Source organism: Rattus norvegicus, chromosome 16 (genome assembly GCF_021556685.1).
Source record: "Rattus norvegicus strain SHRSP/BbbUtx chromosome 16, alternate assembly SHRSP_T2T, whole genome shotgun sequence".
Classification (NCBI taxonomy): Eukaryota; Metazoa; Chordata; class Mammalia; order Rodentia; family Muridae; genus Rattus; species Rattus norvegicus.
This window is the reverse complement of record NC_141549.1, coordinates 72,965,025-72,983,072: the sequence shown is the minus strand read 5'-3', so window position 1 is coordinate 72,983,072 and position 18,048 is coordinate 72,965,025. Positions and strand designations below refer to the sequence as shown.

The window sequence follows — 18,048 nt, the reverse complement described above, 5'->3', positions numbered from 1 at the left end:
CTCCTATCTCCCCTTCAGCTTTTGGCAAACTTAAAGATACAGGCTGATTCAGACATGTTTAAACCTTGAACTTTGAACTATCCTTGTGACACCTTCAATTCTGGCACTCAGAAGGCAAAAGCAGGCAGATTTATGTGAGCCCAAGGATAATTTGATATACATAATGAGTTCTAGGCCAGCTAGGGCTAACTAGACTCTCTCTAAAAAAAATTATATATATATATATATATATATATATATATATATATATATATATATGCTTTAATATAGCAAGCTTGTCGTCCCAGCACTTGGGAAGTAGAAGCAGCAGGAGAATCAAGAGTTAAAAACAAGTCTGGGGGCTGGGGATTTAGCTCAGTGGTAGAGCACTTACCTAGGAAGTGCAAGGCCCTGGGTTCGGTCCCCAGCTTCGGAAAAAAAAGAACCAAAAAAAAAACAAGTCTGGCGGGCTGGAGAGATGACTCAGTGGTTAAGAGCACTGACTGCTCTTCCAAAGGTCCTGAGTTCAATTCCTAGAAACCACATGGTGGCTCACAACCATCTGTAATGAGATACGATTCCCTCTTTGGTGTGTCTGAAGACAGCTCAATATATGCATATACATAAAATAAATAAATCTTTAAAAAAAGAAAGGAAAAAAACCAGAGCATATGCGTATGCAGACATATACATATAAATAAAATAAAAACTTGAAAAATATAGGATCCTATGTATCGAAGTATGACCTCAAATGAGCTGTGTAGCCAAGGATGACCTTGGAATGTCAGCTTTGCTGTCACCACCTCCAAAGGGCAGGAATTACAGGCATATGTCACCACTCCTGGCTAAGAGTGTTTTTTTTTAAGATTTTATGTTTAAAGTGTGTGTGTGTGTGTGTGTGTGTGTGTGTGTATGTATGTACACATATGTGTGCAGGTGCGTGTTCATGAAGTTGCCCATACTACAGAAGTGGGAGAGGGGTCCTGAGCCTCTGTTTCTGGAGTTACAGGCGTTTGGGAACTACCTGATGTAGATCCTGAAAACACAGCTTGGCTTTTTGTAAGAACAGTAGGTGCTCTTAGCAGCTAGGCCATCTCTCCAGCCTCTGAGATTATTTTATAAACCAATCCTAATTGCAGCTCAGCAATAGAATACTTGTCTATCAGGACCCTGTGTTTGGTCCAACAACAGCGCACACAAGTTTTTTAGAAGACAGGATCTGGGCTGGAGAGATGGCTCAGTGGTTAAGAGCACTGACTGATCTTCCAGAGGTCCTGAGTTCAATTCCCAGCAACCACATGGTGGCTCACAACCATCCCTCTTCTGGTGTGTCTGAAGACAGCTACAGTGTATTCATATAAATAAAATAAATCTTTAAAAAAAAAAAAAAAAGAAGACAGGATCTAAGGGTTGGAGATTTAGCTCAGTGGTAGAGCGCTTGCCTAGCAAGCACAAGGCCCTGGGTTCGGTCCTCAGCTCTGAAAAAAAAAAAAATAGAAGCCAGGATCTAGCTATATTGCCCCAGATAATATCAAACTCCTGAGCTCAGTGCCAGGTGGTGGTGGCAGCCTATGCTTTTAATCTCAGCACTCCGGAGGCAGAGGCAGGTGGATCTCTTGTCAATTCAATGCCAATCTAGTACATGGAGTTAGTTTCAGGACAGGCAGGGCTACACAGAGAAATCCTATCTAGAACTAAACAAAGAAAAAACAAACAACTCTCCTGGGCTCAGACAATCCTCCTGTGTCCACCTAAGAAGGGAGGATTACAGATGGGCACTGCTGTGTCAGTGAGAAGGCTTGAAAGTTTTAGAATCGGTTGTGTCTGGAAAAATGGGGGAAAGCCAGTTAAATGCCAAGAACAACCAGAGACTTTTAGAAGCGCAGGGACTCACTGGCACCAGGGCTTTAAGACTGTGGAGAATCCCTGCTTCTCGGGCTCACGATGGAAAACGTGCAAACTTTACAGATGGTTGTTGACTCATTTTTAGCCTTGCATTGGAGGGGCAATGTGAGACCAAACAGAAAACTATTGTACAGAATTAACTCAAGATAGTGTCTTACTAACTTCTTCATAAAACAGGTCCTCTTTTAAGGAGTATATCTACCATCTTTAGAAGATCAATATATTTTCTTTTTTTAAAAAAAGATTTATTTATTTTATGTATATGCATATATTGAGCTGTCTTCAGACACATCAGAAGAAGGCTTTGGATCCCATTATAGTGGGTTGTGAACCACCACGTGGTTACTGGGAATTGAACTCGGGTCCTCTGGAAGAGCAGTCAGTGCTCTTAACCCCTGAGCCATCTCTCCAGCCCAGATCAATATATTTTCATGCAACTGATAAACAACAAACCCAAAAGAGAAACTAGGCTTATTCCTCAGAAGAGCCCAGGTGATACAATGACCATGTTCATGGTGAATCCTCAGCTAGAAGAACTGAGCCTTGTGAAGACAGCTTTGAGTAGGCAAGGTTGGCTGCTCCTGTGACAGTTATAGTCAGGAGTGAGACACAATGGGCTTCCTTTGTACCTAATGAGACCGTGCGTTCCCAGAATTATAGTTGAGAAAAGGGGCAACTTGCTGACCAATGGTTGTACTTTGTCTATACCCCAGCTGTTTGACCTTCCCTGCTTTGATGACACTTCCCTCTAACATAAATTTGGAAAGAGGCCTTGCAAGAATATGTGCACAGCAGACACTTCTTTTACACCTTTATTTAGAAGAGCAGTAGTAGTGCGCACCTTGGGAGGCAGAGGCAGGTGGATCTCTGTAAGTTCCAGGCCAGCCTGGTCTATTGTTAAGACATAGAGATGCAGCTCCCAGGCAGGGTCAGGTTAGGACTGGTGACAGGTGCAAGTAGGGGCTGGAATGCTGCCCTTGAGAAGAAAATGTTTTTCTCACTTGGCCTTAAAATATGTTCTGCCGTGTCCTGTTTCTGTGGAAGCCGTTCTCACGCTCTCTTGGTAATAGCGAGTATACTTTGATAATAAGAAGAGGGGTAATTTGGTATGTGAATATTTTGAGAAGAAATCTTTGTTTAATCGTATTTCTTTGTTTAGTCTTGCCTCAGTTGTTCCTGGTATCGTGGGAATAGCAACCTTATGGTATCTTGCCAAAATGGAAATTGTAGTAATGCATATTCATATCTATATAAGGATTAATAAAGCTTGCAACAGTGTGCAGTTGCTTCTGCCTTTGCTCTGCATCCCCTGTGTCCTGGTTGTGTGTGACCTACCCAGGGCCCCCAACTCATTAGATGTTGACAGTCTACAGAGTGAGTTCTAGGACAGCCAGGGCTACAAAGAGAAAACCTGGCTTGAGAAACAAAAACAAACAAAAAAAGTCCTTTTATTTATGTATGTGTGTCAGTGTAATTATAGGTCACATGTATGCAGATGCCGGCAGTGGCCAGAAGCATCGGATCTCCTGGAGCTGGAATGGCAGGCAGTCAGAAGCTGCCCAGAGTGAGTGTTAGGGATGGAACTCGGACCTTGTAAAAGAGCGACAAGTACTCTTAACTAGAGAGCCGTGTCCACAGCCTCAGTAAAAGGATTCTTTGAAAGAGTGGCCTGGGTGTGGTGGCACATACCTTTTCTAATCCCAGAACTTGGAAAGTAGAGGCGGACAGCTCTTCATGAGTTCTAGTTCAGCCTGCTCTACACAGTGAGTTCCAGGACAACCAAGCTGGTGGGGAACTGAGGAAGGACACCATGGATTGATCACTGGCATCTGCATGACACAAGCACAGGGTTAGGATTAGGGACACACACACACACACACACACACACAAAACAGTCATACACACACACAAAACAGTCATACACACACACAGACACACACAGACATATACACACAGATACACACACACAGACACACACAGATACACACACAGACACACACACAGACAGATACACACAGAGACACACACACAGACACACACATACACACACAGACATACACAGAGACATACACAGACACACACACAGACACAGACACACACACACATAGATACACACACACAGACACACACACACAGAGACATATACACACAGATACACACACAGACACACACACAGACACAGACACACACACATAGATACACACACACAGACACACACACAGAGACATATACACACAGATACACACACAGACACACACACAGACACAGACACACACACATAGATACACACACACAGACACACACACACAGAGACATATACACACAGATACACACACAGACACACACAGACACACACAGACATATACACAGACACACACACAGACACAGACACACACACACACAGACACACACACATAGATACACACACACACACACACACACACACACACACACACACACACACAGTGAAACTGACTCAGATCCAGTATCTCTCCCTGTCCCAGATCCCCTACCCTCTGTCAGCGAGCTTTTTCTATCACTGACAGGTGCTTGGGCAGGCATTTCTTCTAGATCTTTCCTTCAGAAAGGATGATCCTTTTGTACAGGAATTTCCTGTCCTCAATCTCCTGTCAGGGCTGAACAAAGATAGGGGGAGTGGGAATGACAGGATGGGAGGACAAGGGATGGTGGCCACTGGCCAGCTCAGTAGGTGAACTTACTAATTTGACCACTGCTTGTTTAACTTTTTAGATTTCCATTTCTTCTTCATGCCTGCATGCTTCTCAGACGATTTCACTGATGTTTTTATTCAGATCTCAAAAAGCAACGCAGGCAACATTAGAAATAATAGTGGGTTCTCAAGAGTATTTTTAAAGTTCTTGAGACAGGGTTTTCTTGTGTCCTAGGCTGATGTCCACCCGTCAGTCGTCCTGATTCGGTCTTGGAGTGCCGGGGGTCACAGGCATATTCTGCTCTGAAGTCATTCTTCCATTGCTCTACAGAATGAATCAGATTGCTTGCATCCGTCACGGTATGCAGTCCTTGAACTTCAGTACATTTAGGGGGAAGGGAGGGTTTTGCAGAACGAGGATGTTCCACTTTCTCCATTGTTCAAAGAAGAAGAGCAATATCATAAAGTCTCTCGCCTGCAACTCTAAGGGTCAGAGGAGTGGACACAGGTAATGGACACCTAAGTGACAGGAGAGACTTCTCAGATAGATCCAGGACACACTCTGCTGAGTCAAGCATGCCTAGTGGTTCTCCATCTCCTTAGGAAGGAATCGGTGTGTTTGGAACTGTTTTCCCAAGAGCATATAGGACGTCATTCCTGGTACTTCTGGTACTTCCTGTCACCTACTCTTCTGAGAGCTACTGGCCACCCACGGTGGTGTCTGTTTTATCTGAGGGACTCTTGAGAGAATGCCACAATGGCTATATTAGACCTACTGGGGAAGGACGCATGAAGAGGTAGCTTCTGACACCCCAGGGAGAGCATGCTGTCCAGGCATGCTCCCTGTGTATTGCCAACTTGGAGATCAGGGCTTTTCCTAGAAGGGAGACCAAAAAGGGATGTGCTCAAGAAGAGGCTGGTCTGGAGACAAGGAATCCCATCCACCTGGGGCTAGCTACATCCTTTCTAGCACACGGTCTATCTGGTCTGTCCCATCTTTCCTATGATTGCAAATTCCTGAGGCCTGATTATCTTTGGGGACGACTAACACTGTGTAAAAAAGGTTTAGTTGCTATGAATAGCAGTCCTGGATGGGCCTGGGAGAAGCATTAAATAGATGGAATTCCTCAGATCATCTGTCTAGACCCTTCTAATCTAGTATGAGTCACCAGTAAGGTTTGTGACCCAGTCCCAGCTATGCTTATGTTCCTCTCTGCTCACTTGACCGCAACTTTGGGACTAGGCCACTTTTGTTCTGAGGATTCTCTTCGTCACTCCGATCCTGGCTGACCCATCAGCCTTTTGAGCTGTTTCGACTGCACTTCTCCATTACGTGAGCTCTTTAGTGGACACTCATCCTCCGACATTCTCTGACAAGAGAGCCACAGTGTAAAGTATGGGCTGGACTCACCTAGGTCTTAGCCACCTTTCCCTTTTGTTTACACACACACACACACACACACACACACACACACACACACACACACACAAGAACTCAAACTCTCACACATAAGCTCACACATGCATGCGTGCACACACACAGGGAATGAGGGAGAGAGAAAGGGAGGGAGGGAGAGAGAGAAAGAGAGAGAGGGAGGAAGAGATGGAGGGGAGGGGAAAGGAGGGGCAAAGTGGAGGGGAGAGAAAGAGTAATATGCTGAAGAGAAACATGCCCAACTTCTTGAACATCCAGAACTAAAGACATCTGTTGTTAAGGTTTTACCTCTTCTAGTCCAGGCTGACTTCAAGTTCATGATCATCTGCCTCAGCTGGGATTTCTGTGTGCCACCACTCCTGGCTGACATGTGATAGATAAGAAGTGGTCATAGGACCCACTTTGCTGCACTCAGCAGGGATACTAGTCCCTCCTCCAGACTTCTCTTCTGGGAAACTGTCGATATTCTGGTCTTATGTGAAGTTTCTGAGGGGATTAAACTATGTGGACTCCATTTCCCCAGTCTGAACTATTTTCATAATTCCATAGAATCAAAGAACATTATCTCCTTGCCCCAATAGTGGTTCTAGAATAGAGGGTGATAAGCTTTTTCTACAAAAGGTCAGATAGCAAATATTTTGGATTTCAAAGACACGTTGGACTGTGTGGAAACCACTTGACGCTTCTGTTATAAAGTGAAAATAGCCAAAAGCATAAGTTACCATGTACATAAATGAGTATGGTTCTGCCTTGTGGATCTCCTGTGAACACTAAAGTTTGAATTTCATGTAATTAATACCATCATTCTGATTTTTTTCTTTAAATCACATACATCTACAAATCCCTCTCGGCTTGAAGGCTGTATGAACACAGGCGACAAACCAGAGCTTGATGGCCGCTTCTCTAAACCACAAAGTCAGATAGGATAGGAAGTCTCAAACTCCTGGGCTGCACTCATCCCCTGCAGGAGTCTTGGACACTTCCTGTGCAGCTGTGACTATAGGTACATGACGCCACTCCGATGTGACTTAGGCAGCTGAAGGTCTCCCGTCTCTAAGTCTGTCTCATTTGTCTAGTAGACTCAACATCCGCTTTGACCAAAATTAGGAGTAGCTTGGTGCCTCCCTTTTGCAGTGAAGGTGCAGCCTGAATCTAGCATTCATCAACATTCGTGAACAAAGGCAGCTTGCTTGACTCTGTGGAGGCCGCACCTAGACACGTTTTCTGTGCAAAAGAACAGAGAATCAGAATGCTGAGGACATTTACCCTTGAGCTTCTGGTTGTGGGAGATGCTGGGTCAACTAAGCCAGTTTGGGGTCAGAACTGATGGTCAGGATGCCCTGGGAGGCCAGACTGTAGGGATCCTGAAGATGGTGCTGAAATGGGAGCCCCAAATACAGGGGTCCATTTGTTTGGCTATTACTCTCAAGGGTAAGGACGGTTCTGTGCTGACACTTTGTTTGGGTTTGGTGAAGGACGGGCAACATCCTGCAAATGTTTTCCAAGGGTGGACTGATACCAGAGCCCTCCAGTAGCAGATCCCCTTGGTGGCCCATAGGTGGCAGTCACGCTTCAGAAAGGACCTGGCTTTCCTTGGTGGGTGGATGGCAGCTGAGGGGGCCGGGTGTGTCTCTCCCTTTTCTCCCTTTGAATCTTATCAGCCCATGTTGCAAAGTACTGATTGCTGTAAATTATGGTCATCACGAGGTATGTTCAAAACAGAAGCACTGTGTGATGGTGTTAGAGCCCCACTATAGGAGCAAAGAGCTTGGTGTGATCAACTGGAAAAGGCAGATCTGGCCTTCTCATTTCAAGTTGGCTGGTTCTTCTGCCCTGGGTTTGTTTTGCCACAGCAAATCACGGCTGGGACACAGGGCTGATCCTCCCCTTCATGGTGGCCAGGAAAGAGATGCAGAAAGGAGTGGAGCTCCCAATATTTCCTTCCAGGACATACCCCAAAGACCTAAATTATTTCCACTAGATCTCCCTCCTCGGGCCATCTTCCAATAGTGTCACAAGTTGACAACAAGCCTTTTCCCAAAAAATCCTTTATTAGTGTCTGTAGAGGCAGGCGTGCATGAGCCACAGTGCACACGTGAAGGACAGAGAACTTACACGTAGGAAGTTGTTCTCTCCTTCCAGTGGGTTCTTAGGATCCCCAGGCTCCGTGTGGCAAGCACCTCTAACTACAAAGCCATCCCGCTGGTCACCCAGCATCTAACACGAGGCTTTGGAAAACAATTGTGATGGAAAACAAAACAGTGGTCTTTTGGTTAAAGGGCATCTTCCTTAGGGGAAAAATCCTGGCATAAATCAAAGTAACCCCATCAGGAATCATTCAAGGCTACCTGGCTGAGATGGGCATGTACTTGCTGGACTTTGGGGGGTTAATTTCTCTCAGAAGTCCAGATTTGAGAAAGTTTCTTTTTATGCTGTTTAAATATTCTACAACAATTTCCCTTGTTTTCTTTGTCATATCTGTCTGTCTGTCTGTCTATACAGAAGTTTTCTGTTAATAGTCAAGTGAAAGGAATTCATAGGACAAGCCACTTGTGTCCTTTCTCGACCTGGATATTTGAAAACACACTAGGCTGACTAGAAGTGCTCAGCTTGGTAGCAGTAGCAGGAAGCAAATTGAAAGAATTGCAAACAAAGAGGTAAGAGAGAAACAAACTTCACAACGCCTGTCATTTATGAAAACTTTGCTCTCAGCGATTCTAGAATCCCCAAGCTGTCTGTCCCTCCTTAAGAGGGCTCTGAGTTTTATCAAGAAGCTATCTGGGGACTGGAATTATGTTCACAAGCTCTGTAATGTGATCTCTGTGGAGGAACAGTGTCCGCCCTCTTCAAGAGTCTACGGAGTGAGGTCTATGAGCCTCGCTTCACACCTGGGAGGCCAGCAGACGCTCTGACAGCCTCCATGGAAAGACAGCTGAATTAGATGAGCGTGGGGTGGGAGGAGACTCCTGAATAAATTCTTAGCAGATCATCTGAGCTGACTGCCCGGGATCTGCTTCTCAGATGGGGCACTTCTGAACCCTACACAGACTTCCCTCTGGAAACTTTCCGGTAGACATTCACATGGTGTCAATGCCACGGTCACTCGGGACAATGAAGAGTCAGGACAGAGATACTCCATTCCCTCCACAAGGGACTTAAGACACAGATCACTCTGGTAGCTGCAGGGCTTCGTGTGAGAGACCCTCATTGGATACCACCACCAAGACAGAAGGAACTTTTATCACACCCACCCTGAAGTACTGACACAAAACTTGAAAGGTGGTATAATTTTATTTATTGTTAGGAATCTTAGGGTTTTGTTATTGTTGTTGGTTTTTGTTTTGTTTTGTGATAAGGTCTTGTGGATCCCAGTCTGACTTAAACCTCCCTATGTTGCTGAAGATGCAGTGGTCACTTGATTCCACCTCCTAAATGCTGGCTGGGATTCCAGGTGGGATCATCACACTGCTCAGTTTACAGTCCTGGGGCTGTGTGATCAAACCTAGTGCCTTACACATAGAAGGCAAACACAGTATTAACTACACACCTAATCCCAAATTCAAAATTCCTAAAGGAAACACAGCAGAGAATAGTAATTCTGTAATTAAAAATCACCAGCTGAAGCCAGGCAGTGGCCGCACACACCTTTAATCTGGGAGGCAGAGGCAGGTGGACCTCTGAGATTGAGGCCAGCCTGGTACAGAGTGAGTTCCAGAACAGTCAGGGCTGTGATACACAGAAACTCTGTCTCAAAAAACCAAACCATCACCAACAAAACCCCTCAAAAACCCCCAAACCTCAACCAACCAAATGTCACTAAACAAAACAAAACAAAAAAAGCCTCCACTAGGTGAGCCTTCCTTTGGAGGAAGGTAAAAGTCAATTTAGCAGCCACCAAAGTAGGTAGAAGAACCCAGGGGTGGGGTTGGTGTGGGTTCATGTTCCTTACCTAAGGCCACTGCTTTATATTCAGTCTTGAAGGATCCTGGATTAGTACCCACCCCCACCCTCAAAAAAACTAAAAGCTGTGAACAGTAGCAAACTCTGCTATTCCCAGCACTTGCAAGGTGGAGACAGGAGGATCAGGAGTTCAAGGTCATTAGTAGCCATTAAATCAGCTCAAGATTAACCTGGGCCACACAAGAGAACATGTCTGAGAAAAACAAAGACAAAACCACAACATGGGGGCCGGCGGGGATCCAGCTAAGAGTGTAGCATGGGATTAGCTCGCACAAGACACTGCATTTAATCCCCAATTCTAAAAGCAGGGATGCGGCTGTCCCGGAGAAGAACCCAGGGACCGAGAACTCTAACCTCAACACAGTAGCCAGGAAGCCTCATGGAGCAGCCTCTCCCTTGCTGCCCTGGGAACTGAGAAGCCGGAAGGACACAGCTCATCTATCATGTACCTGGGCAGCAGCGGAGCACGGCACGGGGCAGGGATTGCTCCTTCCTTCTGTGGCCACGGTAAAGGTAATATACTGGAATGCAACAGGGGGGCCAGGCCGGGTGCCAAAGCCAGGAATAAGATGATAGGAAACCATTAGGCCAGAGGCTGGCTGCGTTTTAGGAAGCCGTCCTCCAGATGGAGCTTGCTGGCATTTAGTCCAATGCCCTTCTACTCCACCAAAATCCCTGGCTGGGCTTTCTTGGAGGCAGCCAGGCAAGGGATCCTTCTCTTCTTTCTCCAGAGCGCGGGCCCCTCCAGGGCACCTCATGTTGGCATGAATGGAAGCTACGAGCACAAGCCAAAGTCAAGTCTCTGTAGCTCCAGGCCTCTCCCTGTCACCAACCTCTGCCAGTGGCTCAATGCAGGCTCAGCTTTCCTTGGTATCCTTCCTCAGTCCCCAGCGAATCGTCGAGAACAGTTATTAAGTAGGCGTGGCCTCTATGTACTCTCTGAGGCACAACAAAGTTAGAAATGCGGTGTTTCCCAGCGCTGGCAGAAACCAGCAAAGCCCCTGAAGTAGACTGTCCTTCACTCTCCAGAGTTCCCAAGTGGCATTTTGGAGCATGGGAATTCACTTCACCTAGATGTCCTCTCTAGAGCTGACCTGGTTACATACCAAAGGTCCTAGTAGCAGCAGAGACCTCCCCCAGTGCACTTGGGTTATCACAGTAAAAATGCATTTATATCAAGTAAAAAAAAAAAGATGCAGAACAGAAATGTACATGTGCATTATTCTCGAGGTCAAGTGGACATGGTTTTCTTTATAGGCATATTAATGAATTTCACAACACTAGGAAAAAAAATACAAATCATCTCAGAAATCTGCAGTGGTCCCTAGTACGGTTGAAGAGATTAGATAAGAATACGTGTGGATCGTTAACAGCTAGTTAGATAAATCAAGTTACAGTCTTGCCCTTCAGATTAAAGTGCTCCAGTATAACCGATGTCCCACACCTTCAGGGTGATAAGAACATACACGGATTCTTCATTGGTAACCACCACTATCCCCACCCTATCCACTTCACTGGTCTACGGTTTGCCTAGCAGAGACGTTAAGATTTGATGAGATTTTATTAGGACCAACCAGGAAGAAGAAACATGAACAACATGTTAACTCTAGAATGAGGTGACCAGCAATGGAATTCCCTCTATTAGTGAAAAAGGGGCTCTGTGTGTGTGTTTGTGTAGATAGATAGACAGACAGGCAGGCAGACAGACTGACAGACAGACAGACAGACCGATCGATCGATCTACCAGGCATACCTCTAATTCCAGTATTTGGAAATTTGAAAAGCGAGGCAGGGAGATGAAAAGTCTGAAGCAGTGAGATCCTGTCTCCAAAGAGCAGCAACAAAGCTCCCCCAAATCAGGAAGTAGCAGTAAAAAGCAAATGTCATCTTGTAGCTCGCCACAATTTTTACTCATTGCTGAAGTGTGGGTTGGGGGTGCCCTACCCACTGAGCACTTGCCCAGCCCCCGCCCAAGACTCCCTCATCCTGAGGAGTCGCTGGACTCTGTCTACTCCCTTCCAGGAACATCAGTGAACAAGCAAATGGAAGGAAACCAGAGGACCCTCCTAAAATCATTCGCTACCTCACAGAGCTGCCGTAGCGAGAGTCTGGAGAGAGGCCGACAGGAAGCCTGGTAGCCTGAGAGGGGAGGCTGACAAATTTTCCCTACTAAAGTAGACACTGACTTTTTTTTTTCTTTCTTTTTTTCGGAGCTGGGGACCGAACCCAGGGCCTTGCGCTTCCTAGGCAAGTGCTCTACCACTGAGCCAAATCCCCAACCGACACTGACTTTTTAAAATGTATTTAATTTAACTTAATGTGTATTGATACTTTGTCTGGGTGTATGTCTGTGTGACAGTCAGATTCCCTTGAACGGGAGGTACAGACAGTGGTGAGCCACCATGTGTGTGCTGGGAATTGAATGCAGGTTCTCTGGAAGAACAGCCAGTGAGTGCTCTTAACCACTGGACCATCTCTCCAGGCTGAAAAGTGACTCTTTATTTCATGTCTCCAGGAAATGGCCCTAAAGAGCAGTGTGTGTGTGTGTGTGTGTGTGTGTGTGTGTGTGTGTGTGTATACACACATGTGTGTGGGGTGTGCTCACATCTTTGGAACCACATGAAGGGCAGAATCTATGGTAGCTTTTCATTTTATTAAGACAGTCCCTCACTGAACCTGGAGTTTCCAGTGAGCCCTTGAGATCTGCCTGGCTCTGCCCTCCCCCAGCCGACCCCCTACCCAGACACATTGCCACTACTGCAGGCTTCAGCATGGGTGCTAAGAATCCAAATGCAGATCCTCACGTGACCCCACTGAGCTATATCTCCCCACCCACAAAGATCATATTTTTAAGGCTAGAGGGGAGTGGAAATTGTAAAAGGCATGTTAAATCTTAAGGAGCAACGCTCAGAGGCTTTCTGTAAACAACTGTGCTTCAGCCAGAAGGCATCAAACACAGATGAAAGCCCAGCACTTGGGAGGTGGGGGCCGGAAGATCAGACGTCTGAGGCTAGTCTCCGTACACAGTGAATTCTAGAGCAGCCCAGGCTACACGGCATCCCCCCCTTGAGAACAGAACACCATCTCTCAAACCGACCCTCACCAAACAACCCTTGAGGCCTAGGCGTTGACCTGAATTAAAAACTGGGCATCTGCCTCCCCGGGGCTGCTCAAAGGCCAAGAAATCGGGAACAGCGCCCAAAGCAGTCTCTTTCTTGCCTCACCCTAAGCCTACCTTCATGGAAGAACCATGCCTAAAGATCTCAGTATCAGAGGGCAACAACCCTGGGGTTAAAATACATCGGATCAAATATTATATTTACAATTTAGTCAAAGGCACAGTGGCATTTAAAAATAAAATGCTGGAAATGTATAGTAAAGATTCATTATAATGATTAACCTGGTCTCAACTAGAATTAACTCTTGACAGAGGAGGTACGGGACAGGCAATTGGAGCCTGTGGCTGGTCACTAGGCAGACCACACCCTTGAGCTCAGAGGCAGTAGAAACAAGCTCACAGGACGTGTTTCCTTCCGCAGTTCACATCTTTCCAGCCTTTTTGCCTGTCTGCGCTGGCACTCGGAGGATGTTGGGGGTCTCCTCCATGACTCTGACCAGCAGGTTGTCGATGTAATCTTCCAGCTCCCGCACCTGGAATTCCTTCTTGCTGATGGTTTCCTTCTGTTTGAGGACCAACTGGATCAGCTCATCGTGGGTCAGCTGGGCATAGGCAAAGGCTGGATCCGAGGGCTGGTATTTCTTCGGAGAGGGAAGGGAGAGGGAAAGGGTTACAAGTCAGCAGAGCACAGGAACTCACAGAGACCAGCCCACCTCTGCCTCCCAGCCTCTGCCTCCCTGGTGCTGGGATTAAAGGCAAGCACCACCACGCCTGGCTTATAAATCCACGTTCAACAAAGAATTCGACCAGGTGGCTGACGGAGAGAAGTACCTTGGAGTCTACAGAGCGGGTATTGGTTAGTTAGGTGCTTTTCTGTGGTTGCTTTTAATGTAGAAACCAGTGGCCTTGGTGCAGCTGGGTAGCAGAATGTTTGCCTAGCTCGTGTAAAGGTCCCAGGATTGATCCCTAGCACCGAAGAGCAGGAACCTTACTTGGCTTACAGCTCTCACACCTCTGGTCTTGACTCTTCGGAGGTACATGTTGTCAAGAAATGTAATAAGGGGGCTAGAGAGGTGGCTCAGTGGTTAAGAGCTATGGCTGCTCTTTCAGAGGTCCTGAGTTCAATTCCCAGCACTGACATGGTGGTTTATAACTATCACACATGTATGCATGTATACACACACACACACACACAAACATGCAAGCATAACAACTGCATACCTAAAATAAAAAAATAAAGGAAACGAGGAAAAGAACATACTTGGGAGACTAAGGTGGCTGGACCACTTGACCTCTTAAGTTTGAAAACTCCTAGAGTCACACAACCAGCTACCAATGCAGAAATGGGACAAGCCCCTAGCTGGACCCGTGTAAAGACTTAGGGAGCACACTGTGGCCCACACAGCAGGGTCAGCCCAGTCTGCTACCCCTGGGTTCCCTCTGAGCTCCCACCAAAAGCTACTCCTCTCTGAAGAAAAGAATAGCTAGAGCCAAGCGCCACCAGGCTACTGACCTCACAGGCCACTGGAGCACACATTCTCTGGGTCTACGGTGGCCTTTCCCAGAGACTGACTGTTCCCATTTCCGATAGGAGCATGTACCCAGAACAGTTACTTTTAACGTGCATTTATCATCTGGGACAAGGGGGCTCTAACTGGAGTTCCGAGGCAGAAGGAAACGAGAGATAAAAGAGTCAGTGAGAAGTAACAAGTCACACCAAGGTCTCAGGAGGGAGTGGGAGGAAAGGCCTGGCAGCTGAGGGCAGCTTAGCAGATTTACAAGACTCCAGAGCAACTCAAGGTGGTTTTTACCCAAAGAACTCCACAGCAGTAAACAGTTTTTGCCTCTGGGCATGCCACCTTCACCTTCTACCAGGAAGGCCTATAGACTAAGAGCCTGCCAGCTCCAAGCAGAGTCGGGGCAGAACCAACACTGGTAGCTCAACAACAGAGTGAGGCCACTACCCCACTCAGGGAGCAAACTGCCCAGGGAGAGGAATTCAGAGGGATCCCACTCTCACTGGCTGGCCTAGGAGCACATACGGCTGGTGCAATCACACACCGAGCAAGCTTGAATCCAGGTCATGGGACGCATGAGTAACGGAGATGCTGGTGGCTTCTCCAACATTTGCTACTCCCTCCCCAGCTCTCGTCTGTCTGTCTGTCTTTTTAATGATTTATTTCATATATGTGAGTACACTTTTTAAAAAAAGATTTATGTACATGAGTACACTGCTGCTGTCTTCAGACACACCAGAAGAGGGCCTCGGATCCCATTACAGATGGTTGTGAGCCACCATGTGGTTGCTGGGAGTTGAACTCAGGACCTCTGGAAGAGCAGTCGGTACTCTTAACTGCTGAGCCTTCTCTCCAGGCACACCACTCTTGGGCATATACACAAAAGAGTCCACATCCTACAATAGAGACACTTGCCCATTCACTATCATTCATATCACAGTAGCCAGAAACTGGGAAACACTTAAATGCCTATTGTGGATGAAAAGATAAAAAGCATGTACTTTTACACAATGGAATATTTTTCAGTTATTTAGAAAAATTAAATTGTGATAGATGAGCGTAGTAGCACATGCCTTTAATCCCAGCACTTGGGAAGCAGAAGCAGGTGGATCTCTGTGAGTTTGGGGCCAGCCTGGTCTACAAAGCAAGTCCAGTCAGCCAGGGCTCCGTTACACAGAGAAACCCTGTCTCAGAAACAATGAAACAAAACAAGAAAGTGTGTACCAATACATAGTGCTTTTTAATGTATTTGAGTTTAGCCAGGCAGTGGTGGCGCATGCATTTAATCCTGGCACTTGGGAGGCAGAGACAGGCAGGTATGAGTTTGAGGTCAGCCTGGTCTACATAGTTCCAGGACAGTCACGGATAGAGATATCAAACCCACTCAATGAGAGGGAACCCACGTCTGACACTGCTCCAGTAGTGCAGAACCTGGGCCTCGAGAGGCCATGGACCCAGGGCAAACCAAACACTACTGCCCTGCTGAAGGAACCCAGCAATAGTGACTCCTAATGATACTCTGTCCACTCAGCCACCATCAGAGAAACCCCTGCAACTGGGCAATCCCTCAGGGCTCAGGGAACCATGTGGAAAAGGAGACAGGAAGAGTGTAAGAGTCAAAAGGGACAGAGGACAGCAAAAGGTCTTCTAGACACCAGAGGACTGCCAGGCGTGTGCTACCAGACTGGCCACATGCTCAGGTTCAGCACTGAGAGAGGAAGTAAGTGGATACAAGTCCCCGCCTTACCTCAAAAGCTATCTCCAATTGATGGCCACTTGGAAACATTAGTTTCTCCAAGAGAGTCTCCTTGGGTATACAAACCCATCTGATACATAAGCCCCCTACCCAGCGGTAGATGGCCAACATAAAACCAACAATAATATTTTGTAGATTTTTTTTTTTTTGCTTTATCTGTTTTGTTTTTTAAACCCTGCTGGTCATTGGCTTATCGATTATGTTTCCAATTTTGTGTTTTTATTCTTTGTGTGTGTGTGTGTGTGTGTGTGTGTGTGTGTGTGTGTGTGTGTGTGTATACTTTTCCTTTTTATTCTGGTTTTCATTTTGGTTTTATCTCCCTATGTTTTGTAAAGAAGGAGAGAAAGTGGGCTCGGAGTTAGATGGGTTAGAGGATCTGGGAGGAAAGGAGGGAGGGGGAACCATGATCAAAATACCATTATATGCAAAAACAGTATTTAAGAGAAAAAAGCGTGAAAGGTGAAGGGCTGTTGAGAAAGGTAGCTAGCTACCTGACCACAACGTCTGGCCTTCACACACATGCATGCACACACAGAAATACGTGCCACAGGCATGCAATTCACACAGACAATTAGAAGTGGAAAAAGGACTCTTAAGCATACAACTTACTCTCCCATGGTTTGGAAAAAACAAAACAAAACAAAACAGATAAGCGCAGAGGCGGAAAGGCAAAGAGTAGGAGGGAGAGGGAGGAACGAACAGGAGAAAAGGCAAGCCAGGTCCAAGGTGAATGGGGGCGAACCCAGATGAAGGCCACAGGAACTCCCGGTACTATTTCTGCAACTTTTTAAATGTTGGCAACTATTTTTTGAGAAGCAAAACTCAGAACATCTGTATCAAGAATTTTATATTTTCGCCTAAAGATAAAAAAAAAAAAAAAAAAAAAGACAAGGGTCAGGCGATGTGGCGGGACACAGTGCTGCCTATAACCCCAGCACTCAGGAGGCTGAGTCACGAGTTTGGGGCAACTTGGGCTACACAGTGAGTTTTAGGCTAGCCAGGGCTACAGAAACATTGTCTTTTAAAAAACAAAACAAAAAATAAACAAACAAAAAAGTACCCCTGTATTTGACAGACAGTACAGTGACTCACACTGCTACTGACAAAAAGGAATTTAGTAAGAAATGATTAATCATAAAGAAACAACTCTCTAGTCAACATGAAGTCTGGGGCCTCTCAGACTCCAGACACCAGAGTAAGTGATTTCCAGAACTGCCTGCCGGCCAAATCCTTTAACTTTTGCTGTGGTTTGTTCAATAGCATCTTGCTATGTTGCCCAGGCTGGCCCCACAGTAACGAGCTGTCATAGCCGCGACAGCTGAGGCAATCTTCACAAGCATGCCACCCTCTCAGGACACTCACCTTCATGAGGGCCTCATTGATCAGGTTCTCACTGATGATGGTGGCGGTTCCCAAGCTAGAGTTTGTTATCTTGGGGGCTGTTGTGTTCATCGGCTTCACGGGGTGAGGCCTAGAGAGACAAGAAAAGAGTCCTTAAACCTCCAGTCACCACAAAGCTGAGAGGTACCCATCTCCAAGAACGCTGCCTGCAAGACAAGCAAGGGGGAAGAGGTCTCTGGCCTCAAATCCAGCTCACGCCTTAGCTCCTGTGGAATTCAAAGTAAGCAGGACCAGACAGCCACACACAGCCAGTAACGCACATCCCTGGCCAGGGTGTCCTGGCAGACTCTAAGTCCCTCAGTCTGG

The 18,048-nt window shown here is 46.4% G+C and overlaps 2 protein-coding genes across 2 annotated transcripts in view; both read right to left on the bottom strand.

Moving 5' to 3' along the window:
• The window catches only part of Erich1 (glutamate-rich 1), a gene marked incomplete at its 5' end in the record, with an annotated part of 52,793,804 nt that overhangs the window by 10,681,291 nt on the left and 42,094,465 nt on the right, over window positions 1–18,048 (bottom strand).
• The window catches only part of Rab11fip1 (RAB11 family interacting protein 1), a 30,657-nt gene continuing 21,871 nt past the window's right edge, over window positions 9,263–18,048 (bottom strand). For both annotated transcript variants that reach the window (NM_001191555.1, NM_001197241.1), the window contains 2 exon segments: window positions 9,263–13,709; window positions 17,704–17,812. In NM_001191555.1, the coding sequence (NP_001178484.1) occupies window positions 13,491–13,709; window positions 17,704–17,812 (328 nt within the window). In that variant the 3' untranslated portion in view covers window positions 9,263–13,490.